Genomic DNA, 21,925 nt, shown 5'->3' with positions numbered 1-21,925 from the left:
CAATTGGCCCTCAAATCTGACAATGATAAACTGATGTGATGAAATTAAGAATTGCTAAAGGCTACGCTTATTAAAAAAACGGAATTTAGTGATTGGTGCTTAAAGGGCATTTCCAAAACCATTCAGCCTTTCTACACACTGGTGTTTTGCATCTGCCTTGGACAGGAATATTCTTTCACAGTTGTCTGGATGTGGCTGATGCCTTGTTAGCCATTGTGATTGAGCATGCTCATACAGAGCGAGATACATTTGGACTCACATGAAAAGTTTTTTGTTCAGTTTTTTCATGTAGGACAGCCTCTGGAGCAAGGCATGCATTAACATCTTCTTATAAATCACTACAAGAATGTGTGCTCAGATAACCTGGGGCAGCCAGGGACATTTTGTGGTGTTCTCAGACACTGAGGGTAAATCAATACATCAGGTATCTGTATCCATCCAAAAACTACAGCCTTCAAACTGGATCACAAAGCTCTTCTGCAAACAAAAAAATGCTCTGTGTTGCACAGAGTAGCTGTGAAAACTGGGAAACCAAACCCAACCCAAAGTGTTCAGCACCACAAAAGAAAAAAAAACTAAAAAAAAATCAACCCAGAAAAACAAAACAAACAAACCCACACCAAACAAAAAAACTCTATCCATCCTTATCTATATCCATATGCCAGATGCAGAGATGCATCATGAGACAGCGTTGTCTTCCCCAGAGGCTTTGGAATTGCCTCTCTGAGATCCTTACAGAGACAAGGAGAAATAGGAACAAGAGTTGGTGGAAGGAAGCAGAGATGAGGCAAGAAAGCATGGAACAAAAACATGCAGTGCCTTCTCTGCTGATATCCAGATGCAAAGTACAATTAAACTTCTTGGAGTCAGAACATCCTACCCTGTGAAAGGTTTATCTCACTAGATTAGAAGAGAGTACATTCACTGAATATCTGTGTGGGGCTGACACTTAAGTCACCTTTTGCTATCTATCACAAGAAGAAGCAGGCTTATAAAGCAGACTTTTATCTATTTTATTGCATTCCTGAAACATGACTCTTCATTTTTGGAATACTGGAAACTTACCCTTGTACACTGAATGTGTATGGCAACATCAGCACAGGTTAACTTAATACTCTGCAGGAGCTTAGATGCAGAATGACAGTCTAATCATGTTTGATGTGTGGTTTTTCAATTGCATGCTTCAGGGACAGTCTGTAACCTATCTAAAACACATTGGCAATAAAAGGAAAACTTCTCTGTGTTTTTCCCTTAATGGAATACAGGCCCATAAGGATGTGAAATCTCTATCCCTGAGTATCTGCAAGGATGTCGGGCTGCGCACTGAAACAGCTTTGAATTAATATAATTTTTTGGAAAGACACCTTTTGTTGGTGCACTCACTGAAATATCAAAATGGGTTGAATTACTAAGCATACCTTTCCAAGAAGCCATTGCCAGCTGAGAGTTAATGATCATGCAATGACATTTCTCCATAAACACTCCACTTAGCTATGGGAAATCATATTACACATAAGTATTCTGAGTTCTGCTCCTCACATCAAGACAGGTGTTGTCTGAAGGGGGATCAGGTGGAGTCTAAAGACCTTCAGATCATACTAATAGCACTAAGAGATCAAATAGAGAGTTTAGTTAGGAGAAATACTTCTTTCTTTAGGATTTTTAAACCATTTTATGTTTTTGAACAGATAATCCCTGAACTGACTGTACATCAACTTTATCAAATTTCTCCTTTCTGACTCTGACTCCTCAGCATCAGCAGGCCAAGCTATTTGTATTTTTTCCTGCCAGAGATTTTTCTGAGATTATTTACTGGGTGGAAATAGGAATGATTTCAGAATGTTTTGGTTTTACTTTCAAATGACAAGTTTGTTTTGATTGTTTTCAGTATCAGACCTTTTCCACAGAATAAGACTTTCAAGCTCTGACTAGAAATGACCATCAGGCAACAAATCTCCATGTGCTTGTATGATACATGAACTTGTATAATCCTGGGTTTACAGGTGGGAATTCTACAGCCAGCTGCAGCCTGGCTCTGAAGTACCCAAACTGTAACTGTACTGTCTTATTCATCTTGAAGCTTGCTTCTTGCCATGCACTGAGTCCCTGTCCCAGATGTGCCATTGCCCTGTGCCATTCAGTTCCCTCTGCCTGAAGGGGTTCAAACCCAAATCCCCAACATCCAAAGAAGAGTGGATTGTGAGTTTGTCCTATATAGAAAAGACATGAGAAAAGTGAAGACAGTAAAGAAACAAATAAAACAAGGCCTGTGCTGCCTGGCAGATCTGGGATCTATGGGGGATTTCAAACACATTTATACTTTATAGGAAGAAAATACTCTCCTCTCACCAGCAGCATATAAAACTAGAATTTTTCTATTACTGTTTCAATGAAGAAGCAGTATTTTTGTATCCTGTATAACAGGACAGTCTGTTATCTTGTAATTGACAAATTCACCAGAACCATGAAATCATTAATCATATCATAAATCACTGATAAAATAATTTTAATCACCTTTATATATGGGAGATAGTGCAGGGAGACTATGTCAAGCTGTCACTCTGAATAACAGTGTTCCCAAGTGAATGGAAGAAAGTAGCAGCTCTAGTCTGCACACGAATTAAGATACACCAAATAATGCAATTTTGCCTTGTAGTCATTGAAGAAAAGCAAGTATTGCTTTGTTCAGAAATAGTGCAACACAGAAAACTTTAAATGGAGAGAAGTATCAGTATGTGTTTCATATTTGATTTTCAGCATTTCTCATCACAGTAAGTGAGAACCTGCTGGAGATCACAACACTGACAGCATTCTTGTCCTGCTTTGGTGTAACCAGGATGAAGCACTGCCACTACTGGGAAACCAACAGAACACATTTCGGCTTCCCGGAGTAGCAAACAAGAGGCAATTAGGCAGCATTTAAATTATGGCTTGAGCTGAAGTGAGAGCAGGAAGAGGATGCAGGAATTGTGTGAGAGAAGGAAAACAGATGGAGGAGACAGCAGGGTACAGCAAACAGGGGAGTGCTTTTAGACTCAGACCTGGGATGGAGAAGCAGAGTTGTTATCTGCCTATTGACACTTCTGTGCCACTTTGCAGTCAGCACAAGGCAAGGCTCCAGGCAGAGGCAAAGCCAAGCTCTCAGAAGCCATTTATTTGATGGCTTTCCTCTTCATTTTCCCTTTCAAAAATGGGCTTTGTCAAACTGCTGTGGTAATTATACCTGAAAAAACCAAGGCCCACGTAAGGATGGCCAGGAAGGCTCTTCTAATACCCCAACTCAGAGCCTACTGCACAACTTCTAAAAATCAGTTTTCCCTTTCTGCCTTTACCCAGAGTCCCTAGCAAATGGAGAACATCCTCCATGACAGCATCAGCTCTACTACCAAACAGGATATGTCAGGAGTTGCTGTATCTCCAAGGCCAAAGCTCTCTTTTCCCTCCTGTGAAGACACCATGCTCAAGCTGCCTGCTGACAGCTGTGTGCTCCAGCTGCCTCCCTGGCTGTACCCAGCTGTGCTCAGGGCAGGGGATATTGCTGGGCTGTGCTGAAGAATATGCTGACCTCCAGACACTGCAGAGTTATGGACCAGAGCCTCAGCCAAGAGGCTGAACAAGGTGCAATCACCACTCACCCACAGCTAATCCATCTCGCTTGTTCAGGCTGGTATTTATGGGCTTGCTTTGCTGGGGGCTGCTAGGAAAGCACAGACAGCTGTGCCAGGGCTCATGGGGTGCTGGGGGTTTTCTCCCCCCACTCTTCTAGCATAGGTGCCTTTGTTGATAACAGAGGAAGTGGCAGTACAAAGCTGAGCTGCATGTGTCAACCAAAAACAAGGACTGTGACACCTCTGCTCTCATATGTGCCAAGAGCTGACAAATGGGTCCTCTCTGCAACTCCTCCCTCTTCCCCACCACAGCTGGACAGCCAGTTCATTCTTAGCTTCAAGCCCATGTGACAATACTGTTTGGTTATGGACTGTGATTTATATTGCCTTTGTTATGTAGCCACCTTTTGAACATGATACCATGAGCTTAATTCAATAATTACCTCCATCACAGATAGACACAAAATACATCACAATAGTAACAGAGCAATCTAAAGACAATTTCTGAAAATCTTAGTTCACTGACAGCAGACCTCTGCAAACCAGGGATTTATGCCAGCTGAAGGAATAAATGTCCAACTAAAAATTGTAACAGAAAACCAGATTAAAGTTTTAATTTCCCATCCTCAGCTTCATCCCTTCATCACAGGGTCAGCTTTCTTAAAAACTGTCCTGGTGATGTGGCAGTAAATCTTACAATATGTTTAATAAAATAGTATTAATGTGGTGCCAAGGGACCGCAACAAGATCAAAACCTCATTGTTCAAAGCTGTACAGTGGCAGGCTCAGCTCCAAAGTGATGGTGATCTAATTACATGGGGGCACCAGGAGTGCACAGCACTGCACTGACTCAATGCCTGTCACCCTGCACAGCCTTGGAAGAACTTGGAAAACCAGGCTTGGAAACCAGGGCTCTGCTCCCCACACTGCACTGCCTCTTCTGTTTGCTCTTCCAAGCAACATTTTTTTATTAGATCGCATTTGTTAAAAGAACGAGCAGCCACAGGTGCAGAGTCTGTCTGCAGCACAGCAAACAGTCACAGCACACTGGGATTGCTGTTTCATGAGCCACACACTCTTAGCAGATGCCAGTGTGTCCTGACCTAGTTTTTCACATCAGAGCAGCAAGTGCATCCCACTATAAGTGACAGAAAGAGAAAAGAGGTGTGGTCAAAACTTTTTTCATTTTGAAAATTATGGAGCCTCTCTGCTGTTTAAATGGCAGTCATGAACAGCCCTTGTCGAAGTCACTTCATTGTTTTATTGATGCCTTGAGACAGTGACTCCCTGTTTTTAATGGCACCACTGGGTCCTCAACTCTTTAACACCTTTTTCCCCCCAGACTTCAAGTGCTACTCTGGCCCAGCAGCTGCCCACCATTTGTAGAGAAGAGCCCTGAGAGCCCAGAGACGTGCTGCTTCAAAAGCTGTAAAGGGAAAAATTAATCAATCAACCAATCAGTCCTTCTCGAGTCTACCCTCACTTATGGTATGTCAGGCCCCTTATTGATTCAGTGCTCAAAATATCAATAGTGCCCTTAACTGTTTCGATTGATAAAAGGTGTTCAGCTCTTCAGAAGACAACTGTCTTCAGAAACTTTAAGGTAAAATAAAGTCTGGAAAAAACGAAATCTAGCTCACTGGATTACTTTTGCCCCACTGTTCATCAGCAGGGCCTTCAGGCCTGGCGCACTGACCAAGCAGGCAGTTTTCATCACACTTCATGACCAAGCACAATTCTAGAGGGAAAGGAATGTGTGCTGAGGCTTTGAAGCTTTTTTAAGGCTTATCACTGTAGATAACCTTGTACACTGTTTAAGCACCAATTTTGTTGGTTGGAAGATCTGTTTGAGCCACTCAAAAGGGCTTGATCCCTCTCCCCAGTAACTGATCATAGAATTATAGAATGGCTTGGGCTGGAAGGTACTTTAAAGATCATCCAGTTCCAACCCCCTGCCACAGGCAGGGACACCTTCTGCTAGACCAGGCTGCCCAGAGCAACATCCAGCCTGGCTTTGAACACTGCCAGGGCTGGAGAGTCCACAGTTTCTCTGAGCAACCTTTCCCCATGCCTCACTCACAACTCTCACAGTAAACATTTTATTCCTAGTATCCAATCTAAACCTATCCTTATCAGTCTGAAGCCATTCCGTCATCCTGTTGCTGCAGACTCTTGAAAAAAGTGTCTTTCCATTAATCTTGTAGGCTTCCTTCAGCTACAAGAATGATACAATTTGGTCACCCCAAAGCCTTTTCTTTTCCAGGCTGAACAATCCCAATTCTCTCAGCCTGCTGCCTTCAGGACTTTGGATGCAGCATCATTTTTTCTTGTCTCTTCTTCTTCTCCAACTTCAGAGGTTGGGTGAACAATGAAGATATTTCTACACAGCTCTGGAGTGTGCAGAAAGATCCATATAATCCTCTTGAAAGGGAAAAAAGATCTGACAACCTTTTGTTTTTGAGTTGCAGCTGTGGGGACTGTCAGCAGAGAGTTTTTGCGAATACACTTTTAACTGCTCCAGGCCATCTGCTGGGCTACCATCAGTCAAGCAAATCAGTATTTTCAATTCACCTGCCTGAATACCTGCCTGCTCTCTGTCTCAGCTTGGCAGGGCTTTTGCTGTTGTTTCTGTAGCATCCTTACTGACAAATTAGGGAAGCATGGACTAGGTCAGAGGGCATGAGAGGTGTTTTAACTGTCAGGCTAAAAGGGCTGTAATTAACAGCACAGTCTGAAGGTCAGTGGTTGGTGTTGTGCCCTGAGACTAATACTGCAGCCAGTCCTGTTCAGCATCTTCATCAGTGATGTGGATGATGGGACAGTGCACCCCCAGCATGTTCACTCCACATGATTGTGCCACCATTCCCACGGTCCTCAGTGGGCTGGAGAAATGGGCTGGCAGGAGCCCCAGGCAGCTGGGCAGAGGGAAGTGCAAAGTCCTGCTCTCCATGCACCAGCATGGGCTGGAGTGCAACTGGCTGGAAAGCAGAGCAGGAGCTGGGGACAAACAGAGCAGGAGCTGGGGACAAACAGAACAGGAGCTGGGGACAAACAGAACAGGAGCCAGCAATGAGCCTGAGCAGCAAAGGCCAGCATCACCCTGGGCTCTGCTGGGCAGGGCACTGCCAGCAGGTCAAGGGAGGGGATCCTTCCCCTCTGCTCAGCCTGGTGAGGCACATCTGCAGCAGTCACAATGTCATGGGCTACTGTGGCAGGACATCCTCCCCTCCCCTCTCTCCTTCTGCTTTGTGGCAGAACACAGATAACTCCAGTGGGGTCAGAAGCCCAGCAGGAGGTTATCTCGTGGCACCCAATGGTCTGAGACCTCTGACCTTGAATTCATAAAGAGAGGATGTGAAAAGAGAAACAAAGAAATGAATAGTGACTAAAGTCATTGCTTTACAGCTATAAAATCTCACGGAAATTATCCCAGAGGTAGAGGCTTCCTACACACACTCTGAAGATGTGTGAAGAACTTGTCCCCAGAGCCTGGATACAGACTCTGCGATTACTTTCCTGGGAATTAAGTGAAAGGATTCCAAAGTATTCTCCACCACTAATTGGCTGGTAAGATACATGGGGTTCCTAAGTTACATTATCCTTGCTAGCTGTTAATACATATCTTTCCATAATTGCAATATAGCTATGCATAGTTTTTGCAATAATTTATGTCCATAATTGCAGTTTTTAGCTATTTTCTAGCTTTTGCAATTATGCCATTCCTGTGTAAGTATGTAAATTTGTCCTAAGTCATTATGTCTGTCATTTTCTGTGTCTAATAAATGGTAACTTATATCATATTAGACTGATGGCCATTATCACAGAACTCCAAGACCAAGTCTTGTGCTGCTAGCCACCCTAATAAGAGTTACTGCCTGTTGCTAGAAGCCTGTGCCAACAGCAGGAACTCATAAAACTCCTGTCTCCCATGTATGACAGCTACCCAGTAGAAATAGCACGGACATGCTGAAGGGAGCACCATCAAGGCTCACAGAGATGATGAAGAGAGTCCATTAGGAAGAAATCACACATGCTGTTTCAGATGTGATGGAAATAGAATCAGCAGCAGGTGCCTAGAAGAGTTGAGCTGGAGACTGGAAAGGATATACATGCAGACACTTGTTCTATAAAAACCTCTGCACTGTTATCAGAACAGTTTTCAGCTTAGGAACTTAACAGTCACCAAATCTCATCCAAGGTATATTTAGCTCAAAACTCGAAGCTTCATTCAAAATTACCTAAAGCTTTGCAAAGGTTTTTGGTGGGTTTTTTTTTTGTCAACACTGATTGAATTTCCAGGAAAGAAATATTTTAAAGCAATTTTAGGTTTGTTTCTCACTTATAGAAGGGGGAAAAGGCAAGCACTTGGCTGATTAAAATCTTATGAATTGCTGTTCAGTTTTACTCAGCTGCTTCTTCAAAGGTGCATGACTTGGTGCTTGAGGTAGAAATCATGTTCAACACATCATTTTAGGACTGTCTTCAGATGTCACAAATAGCAATTTCATATGAATCATGGTTTGAATTGCATGTGTTAATAAATGACATCCAGTGCCATGTAATACGTAGCATATAAAGGCTATTTAACAGTAAACAAGAGTAATGAATGATAACACAGCTCATCAGTTACCATGCCGTATCCCTCCAGTATTTATGGAAGGGAAATGTAGGCACAGAAAGGAAATTAGACAGGATATCAGAGTTAGCAACACAATTTCAGAAACATGTTAAGTATTATTTCTCATCAGTTGCCAGGACTGTACACAGGGTCAGACAAATAGACACAGGTCAAGGTTTTAATTGCTTGTCAAGCTTTCAGTAAGAACTACAACTTTTCCATGTCTTTTCTTTGAAAGAAAAATGATGGCTTTGACATTATTATTTTTTTATCCAGTAAGTTGTCACTCATTCTATAATACATATGCTTTTAAAATGAATTCTGAGCTTCTCATAGTTGAACAAAGTATCTTCAGTGAAGTGTCTTTTTGCCTGTTAAAAAGAAAAAGTTCCTGAACAGCTGCTGTTTCAAAGTGCCTAGAGATTCTGAGTTTAGCTGTTACTTTATAAGCTAGGTACCATTGACATTTGAAATAATATATTATTTTTTGTATAAAGAGGTATTTTTTGGTCATGAAATGGCTCAGAGCCTAGATCATCAAAGATAAGTGTTCCCAGAATTGTCAGTTCAGAGGCAAATCATTCCTTATTCACAAGATAATACAGTGCTGGCAAAAGGGGAAAATGGCAAGTCTTTCACTCAGACAATGAATTTCTTTCTCATATGGAAGCATTTTGAGTTCCTTTTATCAGTCACAAGTGACTACCACTGCCTTGGAGCCTTCCATGGACATTTTGCCTGACCATAAGCCTATGGCTGCACTTTTGGGATCCACCTGGAGGGATCACACCTTAGCACTACACAGCAAGAAGATCCAAAGGGCACCTGGATTTGTAACAAGATCACTGTCACCTGGGATGTCTCACTATTTTTCAGAACTCCAAGTTGCCTTCTTTTCTCTCCAAACTAGCTGCAAATAAAACAAAATACTTCCCCTTCTAAGCTGTTTCTGATCTAGACTAGTCTCCTTGGATCAAAAGCAGCTCTGTTCCTGGCTTCAGCTACACAGGTATTTGGGATTATTTGCTCAATTATAGCAGTGATAAGGACAGCCAGCTCCCTTACTGGTTTTCCTTCCTTCCTTCCTTCCTTCCTTCCTTCCTTCCTTCCTTCCTTCCTTCCTTCCTTCCTTCCTTCCTTCCTTCCTTCCTTCCTTCCTTCCTTTCTTCCTTCCTTCCTTCCTTCCTTCCTTCCTTCCTTCCTTCCTTCCTTCCTTCCTTCCTTCCTTCCTTCCTTCCTCCCTTCCTCCCTTCCTCCCTTCCTACCTTCCTCCCTTCCTCCCTTCCTCCCTTCCTCCCTTCCTCCCTTCCTCCCTTCCTCCCTTCCTCCCTTCCTCCCTTCCTTCCTTCCTTCCTTCCTTCCTCAACTGGGTTTTACGTTGTAGGAGCCATGGCCAACTAATGGTCCCTGGGGAAGAGCAGGAAACTCTGGATTAATGCCTGTGTGCACCAAGGTAGCATGCTGGGGTGGGGATGCAGCTTTTCCAACATGTGCCTGGAGCACCCCATCTTCTATTGCAGTTTTCCCTGCTGGTCAAATCTTCAGGCACATAGAAGTGTTGCTCAGGAAGGCTTTCAAAACCAGGATCCATCACATAGTAAGCCCCTTTTTCCACAGCCAGGCTTCATCCAGCTGTAAACACCAGACCTGCAAGTTCCTGGCAGGCAGCTTAGGGGATGTCCTAGGAACATCTGTAAGCTGAAGCTTTGCAGTCAGCATATCAGCCATTAGTGTGAAGAGAAATCTGATATTTTTCTGCTGTAGGAAATTCCTGGTGTCTTGCTGCTCAAATCCACTCTGAAGCTGGATGGAAGAACAGCTGCCTAAGTTTTCAAAATTCCTATGATTTCAAATGCATAGTTAGAGGCATCAAAAGGCAACAGAGAAGCATGAACTGCAACAGATGTCTATGAGTCTTTGATTTCCTTCCCATTTTGGATATACAAGATGGCAATCATCCATCTGACCCAAACTGTCTCAGTGGTTATACTAACAGAAATCTGACATCAAAGACTGTTGTCGAGTATGTTTTGAGTGTGCCTTGAGGTTGAAATTTCAGGAAGACAAAGGTTAGGGCTGTGGCTTGGTTCTCCAATCTAATACAACCACAATCCTAAGACAACTTCCCTTCAGCAGACAAACTGAGTTAGAGAGGGCAAAAGACATCTGTGAAAAATTTTGTTTTGCCCTCTGTAATATTTTGATTGCAAAAACTACCAGTGTGTTAAACACAAAAACATCCAGAATTCATCATAAAAATAAAATACAAGGGAAATGTCAACCAAAAACTTCCAGTTCTGTGGAAAGATATTCCTGCCATCAAATATCTTTATTGGTGATGTGGAAGAAAACAGAAAATCAGTGCAGAGAATATTTTCAGATGAGATAAAAATTGGCAAGACAGTAAATGAGGAAGATTGGTTAGATAGGGTGAACTGGGTCACTTGCTAAAGTAGGTGGAATTAAAAAATCTACTTTCATGAAGGAAGGGAAAGGAAAAACCAAGATGAGAGGTCATATACAAGGGGGTGCTGTATGCTGAAGTACAGGACATTGGGAAATAGCACCACAGTAATGGCAAAATAAAACTTGACCCTGAAAAAGTAACAGAATACCAGTGTGCAGTGATGAATCCAGATAGGCAAGTTTGTGCATCTGCACTTCAAAGTTACATTTTTAAGCATTCAACAAGAGCCAAAAAAAATGAAGTCCATGGAATAAGCCTGAAGAAACTCAGTGTATTTATCTCATTTAAGGGAAGAGAAAGGTAATTTGACCAAAGTTTGCAAGTACCCGTCCATTAAATGGATTTCTAATAAGGGCTGCACTTATTCCTGGCACAGAAAGAAAGAGCACAGTCCTGAGTTTGGAGGAAAGAGCAAAAACGGCAGCTAGCAAGAGGCAGAAGGCCTGAAAAATCAATCAAAGAATTACAGAATGGTTTGGGTTGGAAGAAACCTTAAAGATCATTTCTTTCCAAGCCCCTGGCATGGGCAGGAACACCTTCCACTAGACCAGGTTGCTCAAAGTCCCATCCAACCTGGCCTTGATAGATGCTCCATCCCTCTGATCATCCTGGTGGCCTCCTCTGGACTCACTCCAGCAGGTCCATGTCCCTCCCCTGCAGGGACCCCAGAGCTGATGCAGTGCTCCAGGTGGGTCTCACCTGAGCAGAGCAGAGGGGCAGAATCCCCTCCCTCCCCTGCTGCCCACAGGGCTCTGGATGCAGCCCAGGAGACGTTTGGCTCTCTGGGCAGTGAGTGCCATGGCCAGGGCATGTCCAGCCTCTCACCCACAGCACCCCAAGTCCTTCTGGGCAGAGCTGCTCTGATCTGCTCATGCCCAGCCTGTGCTGATACTGGGGGTTGCCCTGACCCAGGTACAGCTCCAGCACATTGAACACAGGCCTTGTTGAACCTCATGAGATTCCCATGGGCCACTCCTTGAGCTTGTCCAGGTCCCTCTGGGTGCCATTCTGTCCCTCAGGTGTGTCAAAAAGCCACTCAGCTTGGTCACCTGCAAACTTGCTGAGGGTGCAGCTGATCCCTTCTTCTATGTTATTAATGGAGATATAGCACTGGTGCCAATAAGGACTCCTGGGTATCCCAGTTGTCACTGATTGCCGTTGGGACTCAAAGCCATTGACCACTACCCTCTGGATGCTAGTGTCCAGCCACTTTCATATCCGTCTAACACATCACTTGTCAAATCCATTTCTCTCCCTAAATGAAACATGTCATCTGAGCAGCCCAGCTCATGAGCATGCAAAATATCTTGATTTCACCAGGACACAACCTCCATACAGCTCAAACAAAGAACATAGTTTTCCTTTGATCAGAACGAGTACTGTTAAGGACAAAACCAGCAACCTTAATTCCCTAATCTAGGGCTAAACATTTACAATTATTCTCTAAATAAATAAAGATAATGAAAGAGAAGAAAGAAACCTGCTACCCTTGTAGCTCTAATTTACAGTGGGTTTTGCACTCTATATACTGCATATTTTCATCTCAGCAAGCAGCTCTCATTGGAAATGGACAGGTGTCATGGGGTTGTTGCAGAGGACACACAACCCTCTTTCTTCAGAGATTTATTTTATTACTTCAGCCATAAAGGGTCATCAGGCTCCAGGGCATGACAGCCCCATGCATGTGCAGAAACAGTGGGAGTCAGTTGGACACAGCCTATAAATCTGTATGGGGACTCCTGGTAATTGCAGAGCCAATTCAGCACCAGCTTCCCACAGCCACTAGCCAGTAAAATACTTCCAGGGAAACCAACAGCTTTCAGCTGTGAGCTCAGCAGATTTCCTGTATGAAGCCAGCACAATGTGTCTAGCCACCAGAAAATAAATAGCTTTATATATAAGCTTTTCTGGGTAACTACCTTCCTCAGTTGATTATTTATTTAAACAAAAACTCCAAACAGATAATCTATGGTCAAGATATTATGCTGTCATGATTGTCACTATACACTGGAAAACTGTCACGAGGAAAGAAAGGAAAGGGAGCTCTCCAGCATCCTGCACAAAACTGCACTGAAGGCACTCACTCATCCAAATGTGAACTCCAAAGAAGCAGCAGCTGGTGGACAAACCACCCAACAGACTTTCTGTCCTGTGAAGAGCAGTGAGCAACATCCCTCAAAAGAAACATTTCAGAAATATTGAAATTATCCGTTTTGACATTGTTCATGATTACTCCCGAAACCTGAATTAATGCAAAAGTGTTTCAAACACTCCAGCATTCTACTTTTCAGAAACTAAACTTTCCAGCATAGTTTGTTCCCACTGCTGCTTCCCATTTACACAGACAAACTCATTCTTCACCTGGGGTAAGGGGGACTGTCTGTACTGGATGAAAAATTTCAATTTGAGTTTTGATCACCTTTCTGCACTTTCAATCCAATAAGGGTTATGGCCCTGGCAGTCACAGCAGCAGAATAAAAGCTCCCTGAACAAAGTTTCCAATGTATTAGTGGACATTTTTACCTCCTCCCATGCTTGTAACAACAGCAGCCAGAGAAGCCTGAGACATGAGTCGCTCAAAGGATTTGTTGAGCTTGGCAGAAAATGTTTTTGTGTTCCCCATCTCACTACTCTTTGGGATGCCATGAGTCCAGCAAGGCATGAAAGACACATTTCCCATTTGGAGGGTGAGTGCAGGTCAGGCGGACTGATGCTGAGTCTGAGTGGGTGTTGAAGAGGCAAAGGAGCAGCAGATCCAAAGCCCCAGCACCCAGCCAGTGCTGCCTGCTCCCAGCAGGGTCCTCACGTAAACAGGGCTACCCTTGTCAATCAGATCACCCTTTAGGCAAGAAGGGCAGAGGGTGCCAGCAGGAAGATTCAGACAAAATCTGGGGTTTGCTGATTGTGCAACTACAATAATTACCAAGACATGTTTTCGTTCCCATTAACTACAGCAGCATCTGGCAGCTGCAGCATTCCCTCTGCCTTCTTGCCTAAACACAAACTCGGAAGGGAGGCATGAAGAGCAATGAAGTGACCCTGGAGCAACAGGGAACTGTCAGCTTCAGTTGACATGCAGGGAGCACTTGCTAACAAGAGGGACATTTGCTGTAAGCAAATTCCTGTCTCATGATGGAACCTGCTGGAGCTCATGGCCTCCCCTCAGTTTAGAAATGTAAAGTAAAATTTCACCTTCATGTAGATGTGAAGCTGAGACTCGCTGGGCTCAACATCTCATCAGATGGGCAAACTGAGGGTGAACTGAGTCACTTTTCTTCTATGTCCATAGCTGCTAGGGACAAAAATCTCACTGGTCTTTCACAGTGTGTGTTACTCCAGAGATTTGCAAAGACTACCACGGTGTGTTCTTTGAAGTCTAGGACTAGGGATGGTCATACACAGAAAAGAATTTTCAGAAAAGCAGCTTTCATTAGCTTTCACATAGGCGTTGCAGCAAAGGACAGTGATTTCGTCAGCCAGCACTGTTTGTTATGAGTCTGATTCATGCTCCCACATATTAGAACATGACAATATTTTTACTTCCAGAGCCGAACAAGGAAATATACTTCCTAGTGAACACAGTGGTAATTTAATGTCAAGCTTCTTCAGTTCAGTTATCGCATAAAATAGATAACAGATATAGGAGAATAAACAGGAAACATAATATCTCCATGACTGCCACCTGCGTAAATAATCATGTGGGGAGCTTGAGGATTCACTGCACTTCTGTTCACGGTGACAACTGAAGGGTTTGTAACAAAACATTCCCTCTCTGATAGTTCACTGACCAGCTTGTCCCACCCTGGAGCTTTCCTTTTCCACCCTGGCCATTTCCTAATAATGCCACATTTATTATCACTCCAGTATGCCAGTGTTAAAAGTGGGAGCTTTCCTTAACACCAGCACCACAGTAAACTGCAGTGCCCTTTGACAATGCTGGGTGACAGGCTGGACATGCCCTGGCCATGGCACTCACAGCCCAGAGAGCCAAACGTGTCCTGGGCTGCATCCAGAGCCCTGTGGGCAGCAGGGGAGGGAGGGGATTCTGCCCCTCTGCTCTGCTCTGGTGAGACCCACCTGGAGCACTGCATCAGCTCTGGGGTCCCTGCACAGGAGGGACATGGACCTGCTGGAGTGAGTCCAGAGGAAGCCACCAGGATGATCAGAGGGATGGAGCACTTCTGCTGTAAGGAGAGGCTGAGAGAGTTGGGTTGTTCAGCCTCAAAAAGAAAAGGCTTTGAGGTGACCAAATGGTGGCCTTCCAGTACCTAAAGGGAGCTTGCAAGAAAGATGGAGAGGGACCTTTTAAAAGAACATGTAGTGACAGGGCAAGTGGGAATGGCTTCAAACTGATAGACAGTAGGTTTAGATTAGATATTAGCAAAAAATTATTTACTGTGGGGGTGGTGAGGCTCTAGCACAGGCTGCCCAGAGAAGCTGTGTCTGCCCCATCCCTGGCAGCATACAAGGCCAGGCTGGAATGGGCTCTGAGCAACATGGTCCAGTGGAAGGTGTCCCTGCCCATGGCAGGGGGTCAGAACAAGATAGACGTTGAAGTTCTCTCCAACCCAAACCACTTTGTGATTCTACACTTCATTCTCTGATGTCTCAGCCCCCAGTTGAAGCCAATGAATCACTGAACCCAGACCATCTTAGCTGCTTGTAACATGACAAAGATAGACTTAACTCCAGAGATCTAGCAAAATCTGCCTTCCAAAACATCCAATCCCTCCTGGAAGTTATTTTCCTCTTTCCCAGACCTTTAACTTTGATCTAGAAAAAGCTAACTTGATGACTCACGACAGTGAATTAGGAGAAGCCTTCAAGAATCCTGATAAATTTTCTTTTTTATTAGTTTGTGATATCAAAAAGGCATTGCCTGAAGCCCAGATACTTAGCAACTCCTTGGTTTCCACATATTCACCACGGATTCCTTTAAAAACCCCGAGACTTCAGCTTACAGTGTGGTTGGCCACTCTGAAGGTGTTATTTCTCTTTCCCTGGGTCTTACTGCTGTAACCACTGCATCTGTAGCAGAGACATGTACTCCTTGGCTAACATAGCCCAGGTTTTGTTTCTGTGAGTGTGCTGGAGGTATCTGCATTTGTTCACTAAGAGAAAAGAGGAGGTTGGGAGCAATCAGGGACAGAAATAAGCAGTACCCTCACGTGAGTGCCCCATATTCCACTGCAGGGAGTAAGGGCTGGGGAGACGGCAGTGCTGGGCAGCAGCAATAATGTTTCTGACTAATCTTTCTTACTCTGAAACACAGTCGGCTCAGCCAATCCAAGGCAGAGAGAGGTGTCTGGCACCAACTCCTGTTCTCCAGGAAACAGGACAACCCTTTGGAGAAGACATCTAGGACATCTAACAGGGCTGACATTTCTCCAGGTCTGCAACATTCTGTGTTTCTATAACCACATTAAACTATCAGCTGTGCTGCATTAAGTGCCTCTGTCTGGAACACCCCACCTGAAATCTCTTTCTCTTGCCTCATTCTTCACTACACTGGTTCGATTTTGAGCTGACAGTGGCAGCCAACAGGCAGCTCCTTTGGTAGGTACTGCATGCTTGGCTGAGCCAAGGGAGTGCAACAAGCTGTGCCACACAGTGCAGCAAACACAGGAACTGCTCGCCAGGCTGGGTTGAGCACTGGGTCACCCAGGAATGCTTAATGACACTTCGTAAAATAGAGGGAGCTTCCATTCACTTCTCACATCAGTTTAATCCTCTCCCTTAGTGCACCTGTGCTTCTTCTTCTTTACTTCTACTTTTTTCCCTCACCCTTTTTAATGATCTCTTTTATACTGCAGTATCAAGCACCAAAATAACTCAGTGATGGGGATCCCTGGCATATCAAATATATTTTTAAGGCCTTTGTTTTCTTCCTGGAAATACCACTGTATGGATCTTCTTGCACTGGAAACATAAAATACCAGAGACAGCAAACATATGCAATGCCATTTATTGAAGCTTGAAACAAATATGTCATCATAATTTGCTTTTTAAACCTTGAAATGTTAGAACAAGCTGTGAATGTGACAAATACACATTTTTTCCTGAGCAATCTGTTGAAGCTGATGTGTCTCGGGCTAATATGATAACAATGATAATACACCTCTGCACCTGGTATTCAATTCAGTTTTGAGACTAATGACCATCTGGGTTCAGATCATAAACCCACCTTTACTTAAGAACAGTTGTGTCATAATAGCAGTGGCACTGCTCTGTTAAAACAGTTCATGTTGTCACAGTATTTTCCCTAATGTTTTAAGCTGAGCAACAGCAATGACTGTGCTTCCCTGGGTAGAAAGATTATTTTGACCAATGTCCATAATACAATTTATTCATTTTTATTCATTTCAAATGAAATTATAGCTCCCTGAAGAAAACAGTGAAGGCAGAAATGGTTTTACTCCACATTACAACAGCTCCTTTCTCAAGGTCAGCTCCTTTCTCATTAGCCCACATACCTGGTGGCCTGCTTCTGCTGACCTCTGTGCCTAAAATGTTGCAGGTACATCTTGCACAGAAGAATCACACCCTGAGCTTTGTCCCACCCAAATCCTACAGAATGCTTCTGGGAATACAAGGAGCACCTGCACTGCCCACCAGTCTAGGCTGTTTGGCTGTTGGGGAACTGCTCTACACAACGCAGCCCGAGGCCAAGCCCTGCACAAATTCTTCCTGAATTGGGCAGGACATCTCTACTCCTGCACATGATTCAATACTTCTGGGTCCAGAGGAGCCAGAACTGCCCAGATTTCTATTGCTCAAAGGGTCAGCACCCATTCAGGTCCTCAGAAGGACAGAAGCACACTGTGAAACTTAAAAAGCATCATGTCTGGTGTTGGCCAGCAACACCACAGACATCTATTATTGTGAGAGTGTGTGCATGCACATGCACCACTGCAAGTCATCCCCATGTCTGTTCATCTAGCACCACATTTTTAACAGAGGATTTTGTTTTATCAGCACCTAAAACTGGGGTTATAGTGCCATCACAGAGGTTAATAAATCTAACCTTACCATGCTGCATATTTTGAACTCCCAGAGACTTCAAGTGAAGAAGTAAGTCCTTAGCCAAAGGTCACAAACCTTTGAAAAATGACAGTTCAACCTGTGGCTATCATTAGGTTAATACATTATAGCCAGGCTGAAATACCTCTATTAACTTTCATGAAGGTCTGTCTAGGAAAAAAACTACTGCTAGTTGTATTTCCATAATAATAGTGACACTTGGATTCATGACCATGTGTCTCACTATGTACTGCATAAAATGTGACATTTCCCTGTACCACAATCTGAAACTGTAAGGTAAGTAGGGTGCAAATCTTGAGATTTAAAAAAAAGAGTGAAGAACCAAGTGCCCAAATCCTAGTGAAGTCCAAAAGAATCATAATGTCTGCTCTTGTCCAGATCTTTTCAAAATGCCCAGCTTTGTTCAAAGGGTCCAGTCTTGGTTCCTTGAAGTTTGTTTTGGCATTTTCTTCACTAGCAAAATTGATATGCTATTTGGCTAGTGGTGCCCTAATGCCTGAGGCCTGAGCTTTGCTGATATTACAGAGCCTCAGATTCCTGCCCCAGGAGCCTTCAGCTCCACTATGAACAAGGATTTGCATTGCAGGAAAAGTCTGCTGTGTGTGAGGTGATACAGTGCTCTGGTGGATGTGGGCTTATGTTATACCAGGACATCCTGGATGAAATGATAGCTTTATCACTGAATATTTGTGTGAATTATGAAGTTTCCAGTTTTTGGTTGGCCTTTATGCTTATGGTGTAAAATTAGCTTCAAAACGTAGTATAGGAAATTTCCAACCGAAATGCTTGCATGCCACATCTGAAGCTGCAAGAAAGGATTAAATCTGTAAATCTGTAAATTTGAATTCTCTCATATAAGTGAATATGAAAATAGCAGAACTGTTTAGCTGGGTCAACTCATTGCTCCTTCCTTCCTTAGTCATTTGTCAAAGAACAGAAAGATTTCAGTTTTTAAATGCAAGACTCAACTTCAAACTGTCCTTACCTATATCAGTTCAGAAGTCTTTTGCTTTTTCTCTACATGACTCCTTTACCTTTCATGCCATAAGCAATGGAAGCCATTACATTGCCTGGTTCCTCTGTTCAGCAGCTGTAATATTTTTGAACTAAATGGAGCTGAGCACTAACATAAAACTGGTGAGAGGCTGATAAAAAAAGAGAGAATACCATGCTTTCGAAAGGATGAGTGTTGAGGTCAAATTTTTGCTGCAGAACAAGCTGGTACAACCTCTATGCTCCATCAGTTCCCTGAAAGCTTTCTATGTCCTGCTGACTTGTATCGTTTGAGTGTAAACACCTGCAGCTCTGGAGACTGGCCATAGTTATGACTTCAAACACCTGCCTTACCAGATTTCAAATGGCCTTGGATAGTTAATTTTAAATGGAGAGGAACTACAGATGATATTTCAGAATGTTATTGTGTGTCTATCAAAAGATCTGCAAGACCAAATTTTTCTTTATACTGAAATAATTCTATCAGAATGTACAAAACTGTCTAACAGATATTGCTGGTTTCTCCATTTTTACAAATGTGTAAAAAAAGATAGGGAGATATGGCACTTACGGATGTGGTTTAGTGGTGGACTTGGCACTGCTAGGTTAGAGGTTGGACTTGTTGATCTTAAAGGTCTTTTCCAACCTAAATGATTCTATGACTCCAGGAAGGTGATAGATGCACATAGCTTTCCTTTTGTGGTACCAAGAAATGTTGGTAAACATATTTGGGAACTTAATATCCCATTATTTGACAGGGATTTCAGATTACAGTAAGACATTTGTAGCAGAAGAAAACTGTCAAGAATAGGTTATGGCTGAGGTATCCTTTAGAGGTTCAGTCAAGTACTAAGCAAAGATTTTTTTCTCCTGAAAAGATCAATGTTTCAATTCATCCTGCCTATCATAAGCAGATATTGCCTATCATAAGCAAATATTATAAAACTCTGCTTTTAAGTTTATGAAGTGAGTAATGAATTTAGAGAAACACTGCCACTTCCCCTTGATTCCTGAACAAGAAAGGCAAGTGAGCATAAAGAGAACTGGCCCACGGCACAGATCTGTGTCTGCTGCCCCACTGGCCACCTCCACTAAGCAATCTCGAATAAGTGGTGCTGGTGTTTCAAGTGGGTGTTGGACGAGAGATGGAAGAACAAGTTAAACATTCATTACAAAAAATCAGAAAATTCTTGCAAGCCTGTTTCTAGCATCTACGCATGCCTAAGAAGTACTAGTTTCTGGTACATTGTAAATTATGTTACAAATTTTGGACTATTACAGAGAAAAAAATGAAACAGTAAATTATGACTGATAACCCTAGGCAATGTGTTTCCCCAGTTTTCATCACAGATTTCCACTTATATTGGATGAATCAGAAATAAAATAAGGAACGTAAAACCTGTAAACAGAAGCTCTATTCAAGGAAACATGATAAAAACAGCTAGTGCCAAGCTGCTTGGTTGTTGCTTTCCTGGTTCTGAGGTGGTTTTCTTCTAGATTTAGGGTAATTTTGTTGTTTGAAGCCTCGCTGATCCCCATATCTTGCTTTGTTACGAATTCGGGGCTGACTACACGTGAAGCAGCACTGAGTCTGTATTGATGGCAGCAAGCACTTCCCAATGCCTTTCAGCCTCTGGCAGAAGTGAACTGACAGCTGGTCTTTGCTGCAGGGCAGCCCTGTGGTGAAAAAGATGAGAAGAGTTAGCTGTATTTTGCTGACACACTCTCTGTATTTCTAGAATTTCAAACTGCTTTATGCCAGACGGTCATGTTGGTTAAGGGTCTTATTGATGGTGGTTTTCTCTGGCAGTCCTTATCAGCAGAAAAGTCAAAGTGGAAAACACTGTGTCTGCCACAGTAGTAAAGTCTCACTGACCAGTAATGAGTGCTGGATCTTCCGAAACAGAAAGTCATGTGCTCACTAAAAGATCCCAGAATTTCAGAGGGAGATCAAGCTGCCCCATAAGACACAGGAAGAGTAAGCCACCATAAATGGCTAGCAACAATGATTTGTGATTAGGTACTCTGGCATTCTTGTAACTACACTTAAGGCAAGCACCATGGGCTGGCAGGTGCTGCAGAGCCATGCAGGGCAGGCAGGACAGCACAGAAAATGCAGATGCAACTGCATGTTCAGCTTGGCTGTGCTTCAATTCCTGCAGCACCAGAATAAGACAGGCACTGCCACTGTCTGTAGTACAGTGCTGATAGGTCTGTGGTAGCTTTAATGAAGTGAGGTAGGCCAGGTTTAGCCAGGTATTAGAAACAGGAGCTCCTCAGCTGCCAGAAGACAAGGTGTGCAAAAGAAGGAAGATGGTGACTCAGCGGAATGCAAGGCTATTGTTCAGCAAATCTCTCGACACTGCAACTAAGGGAACTCAGTGAAAACTTGTATAAATGTAGTTTAAAACAGATGAAAGCAGTTCTTGTCACACCAGGCCATGGAGGTCAGGAATGGCTGTCCTCAGGATATCCAGCCCCCAGAGCTGGAAGTTAGGGATGGGAAGCAGAGTGACAGCCCCACAATCCAGGAGGAGATGGTTAGTGACCTGTTTTGACAATTTCTCTGGGCCCAGATGGGACCAACCCCAGAGTAATGAGGGAACTGGTGAAAGAACTTGCAAATCACCTACCAGCTGTCCTTGTTAACTGGAGAACTTCAAGCATACTGGAAATTGGCAAATGCAATGCCCACCTACAGGGGTGCCACCTACAGTAGAATGATCCAGGGAACTAGAAGCCTTTTAATAGTCCTAATATATGTCAGCTGGGAATGCTGGAGAACTATTGTGTAAATGAATCTCAGAAAAGCACCAAACTCCTATACTCCTGCTAATTAGGATCTTGTAAATGCTATTCTTGGAGACATAATGTTGGGCTGCATGGACCAGTGCTTACCCAGTCAGGCATTTCCTATGTCTTATGGGACACTTGAGCTTTTATTCACAGAAATAACTATTACTAATATGTGTAGGCACTATTTATCTGAGTCTGTCTTTCTGAACGTGAGGACAGGAAATAAGCAGACCAATTCACCCCCAGGGCTAAAGGTGTGCTAAAACTCTTTAAACAGCAGCAGGAGTGATGCATCGCTCTCAAAAGTATGTCAGATCTGCACTGCCCTCAGGATTCAAACTGTTGTCTCACTGTCAAATCAGATGCTTAGCACTGACTTACTAATAGGGGAGATCACCCTCC

General features: G+C 43.3%; 1 protein-coding gene across 2 annotated transcripts in view; it reads right to left on the bottom strand.

Moving 5' to 3' along the window:
- Positions 1–16,641: 16,641 nt before the first annotated feature.
- The window catches only part of ADAMTS12 (ADAM metallopeptidase with thrombospondin type 1 motif 12), a 146,928-nt gene continuing 141,644 nt past the window's right edge, over positions 16,642–21,925 (bottom strand). For both annotated transcript variants that reach the window (XM_085042200.1, XM_085042201.1), the window contains one exon: positions 16,642–20,404. In XM_085042200.1, coding sequence (XP_084898326.1) covers positions 20,169–20,404 — 236 coding nt within the window. In that variant the 3' untranslated portion in view covers positions 16,642–20,168. The remainder of the gene's footprint in view (positions 20,405–21,925) is intronic.

The sequence above is a fragment of the Lichenostomus cassidix genome, chromosome Z (genome assembly GCF_008360975.1).
Source record: "Lichenostomus cassidix isolate B80296 chromosome Z, HeHo_3.0, whole genome shotgun sequence".
NCBI lineage: Eukaryota > Metazoa > Chordata > Aves > Passeriformes > Meliphagidae > Lichenostomus > Lichenostomus cassidix.
This window is presented reverse-complemented; position numbering and strand designations above follow the sequence as displayed.